The sequence below is a fragment of the Diuraphis noxia genome, unplaced genomic scaffold (genome assembly GCF_037042655.1).
Source record: "Diuraphis noxia isolate RWA-SAM2 unplaced genomic scaffold, SU_Dnox_SAM2 contig0005, whole genome shotgun sequence".
Lineage (NCBI taxonomy): Eukaryota > Metazoa > Arthropoda > Insecta > Hemiptera > Aphididae > Diuraphis > Diuraphis noxia.
The window spans coordinates 10,804,694-10,818,268 of record NW_028301715.1 but is presented as its reverse complement, the minus strand read 5'-3'; the positions used below and the strand labels follow the sequence as shown (position 1 = coordinate 10,818,268).

At 29.9% G+C, this 13,575-nt stretch overlaps 1 protein-coding gene across 1 annotated transcript in view; it reads left to right on the top strand.

The window, feature by feature from the left end:
• The first annotated feature begins 2,407 nt into the window (after window positions 1–2,407).
• LOC107169339 (hexosaminidase D) overlaps window positions 2,408–13,575 on the top strand; it is a 34,152-nt gene continuing 22,984 nt past the window's right edge. The window contains exon 1 of the mRNA XM_015519062.2: window positions 2,408–2,811. Coding sequence (XP_015374548.2) covers window positions 2,804–2,811 — 8 coding nt within the window. The 5' untranslated portion in view covers window positions 2,408–2,803. The remainder of the gene's footprint in view (window positions 2,812–13,575) is intronic.

Below are 13,575 nucleotides of genomic sequence, written 5' to 3'. Positions count from 1 at the left end.
AATTGGAAATCAATTAATCAAATTTACTTATTTTCATATTACTGTACACATTTTTGTAAATTGTTTTGTTTAAAATATAATATCATGTCAGTTACGACTGTTTATATATATTACCAATATTATTTAGAGTTCCGCCCAAGTACTAATAAAAAATAATTAATTGTTTATTATCGAACAAATCGTGCTATAATTTAATAGGTATATATATACCTATAAATATATACGATCTCGAGAATTTAATCAACTAGAAGTCTAGATTTCGATCAAAACCATACAGTGGGACAATGGAAGAAAAATATTATTGTATTTTAAATCATAATAATACATTATATTACAAGTATTATTTAGTGTGTACCTATTGGCTATTTGTACATTGTTTTTGTCATTGTATACAATAAGAGACATGAGTATATTGTTACGACGAGGCGTGTCTACAACTGTAGGTAGTGCCTATTATGTACATAAACGATATGCGAAATTTGACAAAACATCAATTATACCTAAATGTGATACCAAAGCAATACTAGGATCGCCTTTTAAATATAAATATTTAATTTTTTCTCTTTGATTAATTATTATTGATTTCTATACTCACAATAATAAGTAACGATATTTTTTTTCTTTCAAATTTTTCAAAATTTGGGGATCAAACCGTTAATCCTTACCGGGTTTTACATTGATATATATTATTAAATTTGTGCTCGACCTATGAAAAAAGTCTAGTCACTCCTATGTGACGAAGAGTTAGGTGTTTTAAATTTTTAATATGATACTACGTTGGTAGATAATGAGAAACGTCGTGGCAAATTACATGTCGTGATTTCAGCCAAAATAACTTTTCTAGAGTAAGTACAGTACATATAAATTCACTAAAAGTACAGCCCCAGATGCCCACCAGATAGGTAGTGTTAGGCAAGGTTATGTGTGTAGGATAACTGACGAGGAAAATCCAAAACCAGAGCAGTAGCAAAGAAAACAACCAAAGAAAAGGGTCAGCACTCAGCGACGATAAAATAGAATGGCGTACGAAAGTAATACCATAAATTTAGACGTAATATGAGACAGAAAACTGTTTTTCCGGGTTTGCAATGGATGTCGTACGAAAAAAAAACAGTTATGTGTCGTGTGACATGTTTACTTGCACACCACGATATAGTAAAAACTTAGTGAAATAGAGGATTTTTTTGAAGTGTATAGGTTTTATACTTTAGCTGTAGTATATCAGCTTAAGATAATACCTATTATATTATATTTTAACAGATTAACCTTCCGGGAAACCGAGATTTTTTGCGAAATCCGTCCGTATACATTTTGTGCAATGAGGCTCTTTTACATCGCTTGATTCGTTTATATAGGGTTTATAATGATTAGGTATTAGTATATCAATTTTACACTATGGCATTTAGAGTATAATCTACGGTGTATAGGCATACATATTATAAAAGTATATCACATAAAATCAATTAAATCCTGATCAAAAAATAAAAAACAAAAACACTAAAAACCCTAAAATTTCCTTTTTTATAGTTTTGAATTTTTTTTTTATTTATAACAACATTTTTATTTTACTGATCTGGAGTTATATTTTCTAAGCCTATGTCCATAAAAAACGTTAAATTGTAATGTTTAAACTTTAAACTAGTAGGGTCGTCATTAACATCAATGAAAAAATAAATAACATTAGGTACATAATATAATATTAATAATGTATTATATATTTATATCAATATCAGCGTTCAAAAAAGAGTCCTTTTCAAATAAGTGCTTATGGCTTAATTTTGTGTGCACCCTTTTTATATTATTATCGTAATGTACGGTTTCGCCGGAATAATGTCGTATATAGGACGTAATGTTGTACGTTTTCATTTGAATCATCAACCTGGTAGAGTAGCCTTTGCAGGGTATATTTATTTCCAGGGACGTCCTCAGGATCCGGTTACCGGGTACATGGTCACGGCGGTACGCATAACGCACACGAGCATCGTCATTATAATGAGCGTGAGTGAGCGAGTGGTACGAGAGAAGAGAGAGCGCGCGTCGTCCGCAGCCGCGGCTGCTCCGCCGCTGGTCTCGTCACAGTCGCGTCTCCAGTGCGTTTTAGTTCGGGTAGTAGACTACCAGATGGCCTCGCCGATACACATCCGGCGGTAAATCGATAGAAGAACACAATGCACGCGAAAAGGTCCACCCGCCGCCACCGCGAGCGCGCACGCGTTGTATTCCATGTGATGAAATAAAATAGATAATATTAAAATAATATAATATTACTCCCTGGCCCCCGCGGCCACGACTGTCGTACACTGGTAAGTAGTCGCCGTAAAGCGGCCGCATCGTGTGTCGTTTGGCGGGTGGTCAGTGGCCGTGTGGACGGGACGACGTGTTTTTCGTCGGCCGTGGTGGGGCGCGCGGTGGTTACTCTGCCGGGTACGTCGTCGTCGTCGCTGCTGCCGCCGTAGTACTGTTGTAGTAGTAGTAGACGACGCCACCGTCGCCCGTCCGACAGTCGCCGTTCTACATTGCCGGACGTTTGACGTTACCAGTTCTCCATCCTCTTCGCGCATCGCGATCACAGTACCGATTCAGTCCTCGAGCGTGAGAGTGCTCGCGCGCGTGTGTGTGTATACGTTTCGCAATATTTTCACCATTGGTCCGCGATTCCGGTCGCTCGCCATCTTCTCACCTGCAACCGGGTCCGTGGATTACCTACACGCGTAGTCGGACTTTCAAAAAGCTGTCCAATCGCCTCCCGGTACGGATGGACTGACACGCAGTGCCGAAATCGCAGTGGAGACCATCTAACGATATGGACAGGTAAATGAGATGGGTATTCTGCAGCACAGGCGTCTCGTGTGCAACATTATAATATTGTATTGTTTAAAATACCTACGATTGCTTGTTAGTGCCCACCTGTTTGCCCAAGTATCTAAAAAAATATTTATAAATATTAATATTTTTGAAAATTCCGGTCAACGTGGTATCGTTGTTATAGGTTTTTGCGTTCGAAATAGGTATATAATTACATACACGTTTACCGTAGTCGGTTACCGCACTACGGCGGACAGGTGCCGGTGACCACCCTCCGTCATCCCTTAACACACACCCCTTTGACGGTCCATTCTCGCCGCGAACGGCGGACGATGTCGTCGAAATCGTGGGTGGCGGGAGGGGTGGTAGGTAATATAATGGTCGCTGATATTAGCGATTATTGCGTTAAGCAGGGTTGTGGGGTTCGTCAAACGAAAATAGTTTAATAGTTAATAGTTTTCACATGCACCGTTTAGGCATTCCAGTAGATCACATGCTACTACAACTGGCACAACTATTAATATAGGTCTCATCCAAGAGTTTTGGTCGAATCTGTTTTTTTTCTTTTCTTTTACACCCCTAAGTTATTCTATACCGTCCGGCGGTGTGCGACGGTAGTCTCATCGTGTATCGATTGTATTACCTAGGTATATTACCTAAATTATTTTTTTCTAATTGATCATATAAACTCAGCAGCTAAGGCCATTAGTTACAATTTAAATTAGGTTTATATTTTACAGTTTTGACAAATATTTTTTTTTTTTTTTGATGATACAAAATTAAATTTAAAATATGGTTACTCTGTGAATAAAAATAGTTTACATATTAATATATTTTTATATCAGTCCGAACTTGGAATGACGACGAATAAAAACGTACCTCCGATTTGATATTTTGTTTGATCGCCGCCGTGAAAGTAGCGCGCGGACCAGTGTTGTTACAGTCCTACTTGTTCATTCCACTTCGCGCGGCTTCTCGTCGTTTGTCGTCGTCCGATGAGAATGTGTTTTTGACTTGCATTCGGCCAACTCACAAAGGACGTGGTTTATTTATGTTGTACAAATTGCAGACGATTAAAAAAATAATAATAAAAAATTTACCCATCTGCAGTGGCCTAACTCAGCTATAATAACTATACGTGGGCATGCTGTTTTTAATATTTATGTTATTATTATATGTTTCTCACTAACTCCTACGATACCGATGAAACGTACCACCTCCACTTACAGGTGATATACACTCAAAGTGAAATATATGTACATCATCGGTACAGGTGGTACGTGGCGCAATAAATATTGTCTTTTATCCGTTTTAAACGCTGTAAACTGTGACTGTGACGGGCTTCTTAAACTATCGTGCGCGCTACCAATAATATATATATATATATTTGTTACTTAAATTTGTAAAGTTTGGAAGTGTTTTTACTATTATAATTATTATTTTAATGTTAAATACACTGTCTATACCTGCGGGTATACAATAAGAGTACTTGAGAATAAGACTAATGAAATAATAGGTAGTATATTGAACACATAACGACGAAAAAGTCGCATTTAGCCATTAGAATATAATTCTAGATTGGTGATACGTCCAACATGTAATATATTTTTTGTTTTTTTTTTTATTTCACATTGCATTATTGCTTATATTATTCTAAGTATCTACCTAACAAAAGGCTTTAAATAACAGTTTTTTCTTGATTTTATCCGGTTATTTGTCTTAAGTACGTTGGACAATCTGCTAAATGTGTCTATATTAAATGTGTGACTAATCACCCGAGTAATAAGTAATAATTATCTGGGCTAGTACGAAAAACGAAAATCGTGATTTAAGACGAAAATATTACGGTCTAGTGCGGACTGTAGTCTACTGAATACTACCAATTGCATATTTGCTATTTAATATTTTGCATCGAATCTGTACCAATTTCGCAAACAAAAGCGCGTCCCCTTTGAGCTGGCATTGATGGTAATGCTTTGGAGTCGTCTTTATTTGATTTGGATTTTTGACAGTTAGCCAAGAGCTGAAAAAAAGTCGCCGAGGTTAATGCCCCTATAGTAAACGCCAACTATTGACTACACTTCGCAATTTGTACGAAATCAATTTCTTTTAAATATTTTTAATGATAGTAGGAACGTGATTGTATTCTTGACCACGTATTGCTTAGAGCGCAAACTTTGATTTTTTCTTTAAAAATCTGTCGTTTTGTTTTTATGATGTATTTTCTCGATTTCAAATAATTTATCTTTTAGAGTCCATTAAAAGCACAAGCATTTATATTTATGATGAATAATATTTATTTTTTTAACATTTTTATTCAATAATGTATATATTCTGTTCGCATATTATATTATGATGATAAAGGAACAACAAAATTACATGAACAATTTTGAAAAAGAAGCCACCCCACTGTTTTAAGTTTTAAATTTTAAATTTTTTTATTTCATTATATAATTCTATACAAAATATAACATAAAACCATTTACAAAAAAAAGTTGCACTAACACGCAATTCCGTAAGTTGAGCAGAATTGGCTTATCCCTAGAAATGTCCCAATTTATATTGAAAACGCGACGGCTTAAAATGTCATTATAAAATACTGAGTCTGTGTAAGATATTATAAATAAATGTAGTCGCAAAAATGTGCTAATGAATAATGATATCTATATAAATTGTGTAGGCTATTTTGATAGTTGGAAAAACTCGTGAAGAAATTATGCTAACTACCTAATTGGTATTTTTTGACAAACCATTAACTAGTTATGTGTCATTAATAATTTAACTGTTTTCCTATCGAAATATATTATGTATTATTATGATTATTAATCAATTGATTAATAATCTATAAGTACTAAATATTAACAAATCTTTTAGCGATACTATGTAGGTACAAACAATTTAAATAAAATTTGATTGCTCCAAATGATAATAATATGAAGAGTTCAATAGCGGTTAATAGGCGTTTCATATTTTGATTTATGATGTTTTATATAAGTAGCCCATAATTCACGGCGTAATTTATAGTTTACTAAAAATGAAAATATTTGATTATATTCTCGGTTCCACAATAATAATTCTACATTAATAGAATATACTAAAGCTTGTACCAATATTTTATTATTCTTTTTTTTAAGTTTGAAACGAGTTTGAAAGAAAGGTTATTAAACCGGCAAACCGGCGTAGATAATATCTAGATTTATGTTCCTATACCTTTGTATAATGTATATTTTTTAATATGTTTTTATATTTAAATATTTTTACTAATATAATTATTACCCAAGAAATGCCTATAACTCATGTCATAATATTTATTTTATTTGAAACAGTATGAGATGTGGACACATATTTATTGCTGTAGCATCTTTTGTTGATACTAGCTATAGTATGATATCATCAGGTACGACTGTACGAGTACAAAGTAATATTGATTCAATTTAACTAATTAGCTATTTTTTGGATGTATACGAGTGTATTGAAATCATATTATTTTTAATCATCTAAATTCAGAATATTATAATATTGTATTACAACTTTAAATTTTAACTTTTATCCTTTAGTTATACCTTTTTTTTTAATCGTGTTGATCAATTTCCTCGGCAGGATTATTTAGGATATTTATATCCGTAAATTTGAACGTATAAAAAATCATCCGTATAGTTATTGAATAATAGTATTTAAAAAACACAAAACAATCATAGCACAAATAATTTTATACAGAGATATTGAACATTTTATGCACTTACGAAGTTACTTAAACAATCATACCATATATTGGTACCTAGTAGTACATTACTAAATATGTCAATAAATTATATAATATTTTAGTAGATGGCTAATTGATTAAATAATGAGAAGAAAAATAAGATTTTCTATACATTATTCGTAACATGTTTTACAGACAGCCAGGCTGATAAATAAAAATACATTTAAAATAGGTATATATTTTGATTAATAATCTAATTTCTTGAATAACAGCAACCTAAATATTTTATAGTGAATAAACGATGATTATTGGATTTTATTAGGTTTCTACATTTAACGTTAACGATGCTATGATATTATAATAAAGCACAAGTACTATCATTATAAATTATAATATATCATATTATTATGGGTATTATTATATAATATTATAAGATATTGAAATTAAATTAAACTATAAATTATATTTATTCATATTCTTTTAAATTTCGTACACTGCATCTATTATATGCTTATGAATTATGGTATTACGCTTTTCGCTTTTTTAATTGTGCACTTGGTTTTTAAATGCATGTAACAATATTTTTGAAGGTAGGTAATAATAAAGATATAATGTACTTGCATTAATGTTTGAATTTTGATGTACATACAACTACAAAGTGCACGGCGAAATTATTGTTGCATGAGTAATACCGAATATGTAAAATGTCACTATACCTATATAGGATGGTATCATAAATTTACATGATCGCCGTTTCAATTATTTTCCCCTTGGGCTCTTTTCGTAGGTAATTAGCATTGTGAAATAATTCCTAATGTTCCTAATTGGTCAAAATATAAAATTACAGTTATTTTATCAAATGTAGGTACCGCTTAACTCACACCTTTTAGCTTTTGTAAATGATGCATATATTTGCGGATAATATCGTGCTGTAATTAACCATAAAACAACAGCAATACAAGAACAAACCTTGTTCAGACACAAAGGTATAATACAATGGGTGAATAAAAAAAAAGTAGGACAGATATTCCATTAGTATATATTATTTAAAATACAGTTTTCCCTGGGGATTAAAATATTTATATATAATTTTCGTTCAGTTTGTATCACAATTGTCAATGTATTTCCCTATAAAATATATGTCCTTATCTAATATCTATGCGGTAGGTATTTGATATTTTTACATTTAATAGTTATTCACAAAGTTCCCGAACCTAATTTTTACTTGCTATATTATTTTACATAGAACACATAACATAGCATTTTATTATTATGCGTTTATTTTATGTGTTATATAATTTCAAAACACTTAAAATATGCCATGGTTGTCATATAGACAATAGCCAATACTAGTTAGTCTACCTAGGTAAGCCACTTCTCGTACATCATATTTTAGATGCAGTTAAATTATATGTATTTTGAAACCTTTATTAATTTAAACGTTAATATGTTTTGTATTGTACTTAAGTGTTTATTATGTTACGCAAAATAGACTATACCTGAAGTTCTATTTACTGCGATTTTCAGTAATATGTCTTGTTTTTCTATCATATGTCCTGGAATCTATATGTATTTACTAGTTTTTTAGCTGGATTTCGACTTATTCGAAAATTTGTATAATAGGTGCGTTTCAAAACTATTTCCTAGTTTCCGCAAATATAGTAATTATATTTTAATAATTTTCACTTATTGTACCTAACTGATGACGTCCACTGCTTTTTAATATGATTATTACTTCGTAAATAATATAATTCTAGCTTTGGGAAAAGAAAACAATAATAATCCTGTTATAGTCACATCAACTTTCTCTTATATGAACATTGAACATCATAATATGAGTACCTATTATGAAGTACCAGGTACATTACCTATCTGTATAATAATATCATAATAATATATGTAGTTTATATTTTGCATATGAGTACAAAATATTGTTGTTTGTAGCTACATGAAACGTAATCTAGGTTAACCACTGAATTAAAAAGAATTTATCAAAAAATCCAATATTAAAAAACAACCAAATTTCTTTTAAAAATACAAAATGGCCAATGATTAATTATTAACGTGTTTTTAATTGTATTAATTCTTCAGTAATAACATGTAAAGCGTAGTCTGTAAATTACTTTCATTTATTCTATTGAAATTATTGAATATTATACCAAATACATTAAAATCGGAACGAAAAATATTAAGGTATATAAATAAATTGCGCTTTTAGTGTTTTTTAGTTCGATGGTATAATATTGTAAATTGTACTTCGAGATTATCAGATTTAAAATTTGTTATTTAAATAACGCATATTTATAGAGCCATAGAGGTATTTTATAATATGAAAAAAAAAATTAACTCAATAATATTTTAATTTATTAGTACCTATAATTTGTTTGTAACAAAATAATGTTTGATAACTGAAAATGCTTACAATAATATAATTTATTACTGGCAAAGTAATAAAATTATTCGTTAGAGATGTTGAAACCACGACGTATTAGTATCGGCTAAATGGTACGCAATAATAATAATTATTAATCAAAATAGAGGCATAGAACAACTTTAAAAATGTATTAATTTGTTTTTACTTTATGATAATTTTAATATAGTATTTTTGTGCTAAAGATCATATTATAACTATGTATGCATTATTATGTTACGACGTCAAATGTTATTATAATTATCATAAAGAATTAAACTGGTTAGGACGTAGGTATATATTATATGAAAAATTAAGACCATAACGATGTTGTACGTGTCAAGGTAACTGGAATGTTTTATAATGAAAAAAAAATGTGTATTAGTTGTAAGCACCATAATATAGCGAAAAACAATTGGAAATATAAAAAGGCAAACTGATTGGGTATTATATTACAAGTTGGCTTACAAAAAGCTTTTGTGTTTCGAAGTCTTGTCTTATAGTACAAAACAGTCCTTAATTTAGTTTATAATCTAGATTAGTAATCCGATATCTAGTCATAATAATGCTGATATCGGTACGTATATCAAAATACCTCCCCCTAATAAGGTTAAGGTGTCCTCACACCTTATCTTGTCATGTCTTTTTGTATATGCTCAATACCAATGTCGGTAAAATATTATACTTGCAAGTTGAATACATTTTAACTTGAACGGCCATGATGTAGTGTAAAGAAATGTTTAGCGTTTTTCTATGTATTCACGGTATGTATGTCAAATTCTATTACTTGCAAACGATGTACCTACGATCTATTTTTAATTTGATTAAAATATTTAGGTTGGTAATGTTCTCGGCATATTGTTCCATTGTCAATTTTCAGTAACAGTTGAATTGAAACCTATGTTTGATATCAAAATAAAATGTAAATAATATTAATGCGTATATAATGTACTTTATTATACTCACACCTACCAAAGTGCAGGATAGGTACCAAATAATATCATACATTGTGTATAGACTACAAATTACAATCATTCAATTCTAATACAGTTATATCTTTCTTATATATTACTTTAATATTTATCCATGGTTTATATATTATGTTATCTTATGTAATGTTATGCATCCTTGTTATCCTCTATCTTTCAAAAGCCGATTTGCGTTAATATGTGTAAAAATAAAATAAAATAAAAATAAAAATAAAAAATAAAAGCCTTCAACATCTTTTCGAAAAACGTCAAATGTGTACCTTTACCTTCATCATACAATTAATGAATAATATATTGTTTTTTTTTTTATTATTATTATTATAAATAAAGGCCTTGACATAGGCCTAGAAAAGATACAAAAGTAGTTATATAAACGTAATTTAGCTTATTGTTTTATAAATATGTATATGGTATTATTTTATACATTTTATATAAGTACCTATGCGATTACATATTATAGCAACTACAAACTGTACTGCAGTGTCGCATTTTTTTTGCGTTATGTTGAAATTTGATCTAGCGAAATTTTAGTGTAAAGCAGTTAGCATTACATTATTTAGGTATAGCTACAGGCGAATAAACGAATGTATTATACTATGGAACTCAATCACATTTTTAAAAAAACCGCACCCTCAATGAAATTAACATAAAATAACACGCAATCCTATACATTTGGTATAATATGTAACTGTAATTTTAAAGTACTGTAAGTATATACAATTGCAATTATAAACATGCAGCTTTAAAAACTATAAATACAATTAACCATTTGTTTTTAAAGAGTTTTACATTGCGTTTTTCTGTTATATATTATACTTATTATTATTGAAGAAACCGTTTTTATAAAAAGTAATTTTTGATTTGACGAGAGCTTAATTAATTTCCTCAGAAAAATTCGCACATACACATACCCCACCGCATCCCACACTCATCAAAAGAATGGCTCTATAAATGAACCTGTCAACTGTGGCACCTCCACACAACGCATTCTCATTATTTCATAGACAAGCACAAGAGAAAGAGATGAGATAATTGGGGATATCGAAAATTCGAAACACCCCTCCTATCTCGCCTCCCATATTTCTGATCTCATAATAATAAATAATACAAACATTTTCTTAAACAGATATAATAATGTAAAATATGCATCCATGTTATTTAACCATACTACTACATTAAGTAAATAGTAAATACCTTTAAATGTAATTAATAATCGTAGATTTTTTTACTACAAAATGGTTCTTAAAATATAAGTATAAAATGTTAATACCAATGCCCTTAGATTCCTCGCACAGAGTTTTAATAATAATACAAATAAAAATCAATTATTAATTTGCATTTCAGCGATGCTCTTTATTTGTAGTATTGCGTCTGTTAAATGAATATATAATATAATATACGCATTTACATAAGACAGAAACGATTTACTTTTATTATTTTAAATACCCGTGTAAACAATTCACCTACCGTACCAAATACCTACCAACAATAAACATGAAAACATTATTTTCTGTTATCTCGTTTGATGTTTTGGTGTTTTGAATTTGATGTTAGTTAATTATTTTTTAAGTATAAATATTAAAAAAGGAGTTAAGCATAGGTAATAACTGCTTTGCAGTTCGTAAGTTGGAATTGGTGTCTAGTATACTCGGAAATTGAATTACACTGCCATAAAAAAATTGTTTGATGAAAAATTTAGTTATAATTCATGTGTGAATATCTAATTTTGTAAAAATATAAACTTCAACATTTATAAAAAATATTTGTCAAATTAAGATTAATTTTTTTTATTCTTATCTTAATAAATTACTAGGAATCTATCAATTAAAATATTTTCGAATTTGCTTAACTTTTTTAATGATTCTGATATTAACAATTTATTTAAGTTTTTTTCCCGATTAAAATGGTATCAATGTTTTTAAGAAAAAAATTGAAGACAGTCTAACTTAAGTTACCAACAATTATTTTAATAATATTAACATTTTTACGAATGTTTGTATATTTTTTCTGATTATTTTAAAAAGAGCAGAGATTTTTCAATTTTAACCTCCCACAGTCAAATTCACTAGAAACTTCCATCAAAGTTGAAGATTACTACTAGAAAAAATACCTTCAGGCATAAAAAAAAAAACACTTCATTTTTATAATATCAATATACCTACATTCGCAGCCCCCTGATCTGCAGAATCTAAAATATAAGAAACATTATAACAATCTATGGATAACATTTACATATAATGTTATATTAATTTAATTGTTTAGCCTTCTTATAATAACAAAAATGTTAAAGCTCTATCGATTTTATGACCGTCGTTATTTTTCAAGTTTTGCGTTAGTAATTATGTAATGCGTAGGACGCGTTATACGAAATAGGCTATAAAATTTTCTAAGTTTGTACATGGTGTTTACTATAATTCAATTAAAAACAATTAGTGCAAAAGAATAACAATCTATATTTATTTTTAAATCATAGATTTTATTAAATATTTTGGTTGGAGAAAATTAAATAAAAATAATGAACAGATATGATACAGAAGTTATCCTGTGTACACTGTATTGCGATGGTTTCTTTTTCTCTTGTACCTACTCATAAATGTTGATTAGTAGGTACTAATGATAAATCATTTTTTTTTTTTTAACTAAATATAACATTAGCACTACAGTTATTTTGTACACTAAGTAATTAATAAACAAAATAGAATACAAATTAACAAGATTGAGTAAGTCATTATTTAGTAACGCCCTTTGAGCGGTAGTTTGAATTGGTTTGTAGTATTTACATAGATTTATGATGATACCGAGATTCGTACTTTTGTATTTTTATTTGTTGATTTTTGTTTGAAAACAATCGTAGTGAATTTTAGCTGATTCTATGACATTTTTAATTTTCAATTCATTATGTACAGAGTTTGAGTAGTTAACTAGGTACAACATGACGTACGGAACACCGATATGGAAAGCAATGTTTTGGAAAGATTGAATGAGTTTAATGTTCTTGAGTTTGGCAGGCCCCCAAATTTAATACCTACCGGCTACCATATAACTAGAGTGATCATAGAATTTTATACTAGCATAAAACCAGCGACTATTGGCCTATAGTAGCGCACACAGAATTATTCTCAGAGGGGGATGTGCTAATAATAATTTTACCGAAATCACTGATACTGAAGAGGGACAAATTAAATCGTAGAAATAAATTTTCTCTAAGGAAGTCATTCGTTGGGGTGTAGGTCGCGATCCCCTTAATGATCCCAGCACCCCCATGCACGTAGTGCTATTTATTATGTCATACTTCATAAAATGCTTATGCAATATCAAATAACAGTCCTGTGCAGTTTGTTTTTAAGCGGAAAGGCTATAATATTGGTTAATTAGTAAATCAAGCGAACTAACGATGTCTAACTTACTGGATATCGGCTTAGGTTCGCTTCTCGATTTTTATGAATTTATTAATTATAATAACTAGATAAATATTGTCAAGAATTATTGAGATATAACTTTTTTTAAATAATTTTATGTTTTCTTAATGGGTATGTTCTTTGCAATGATTGATTTCTGAATTTCTCTGCTTTACATTGTATGGCATAGCAAAACTGATTGTAATGATAATTGCCAGTTACATTTTTATTTATTTGCAAAGAAAACCACTGGCAAATTCTAAAATGATA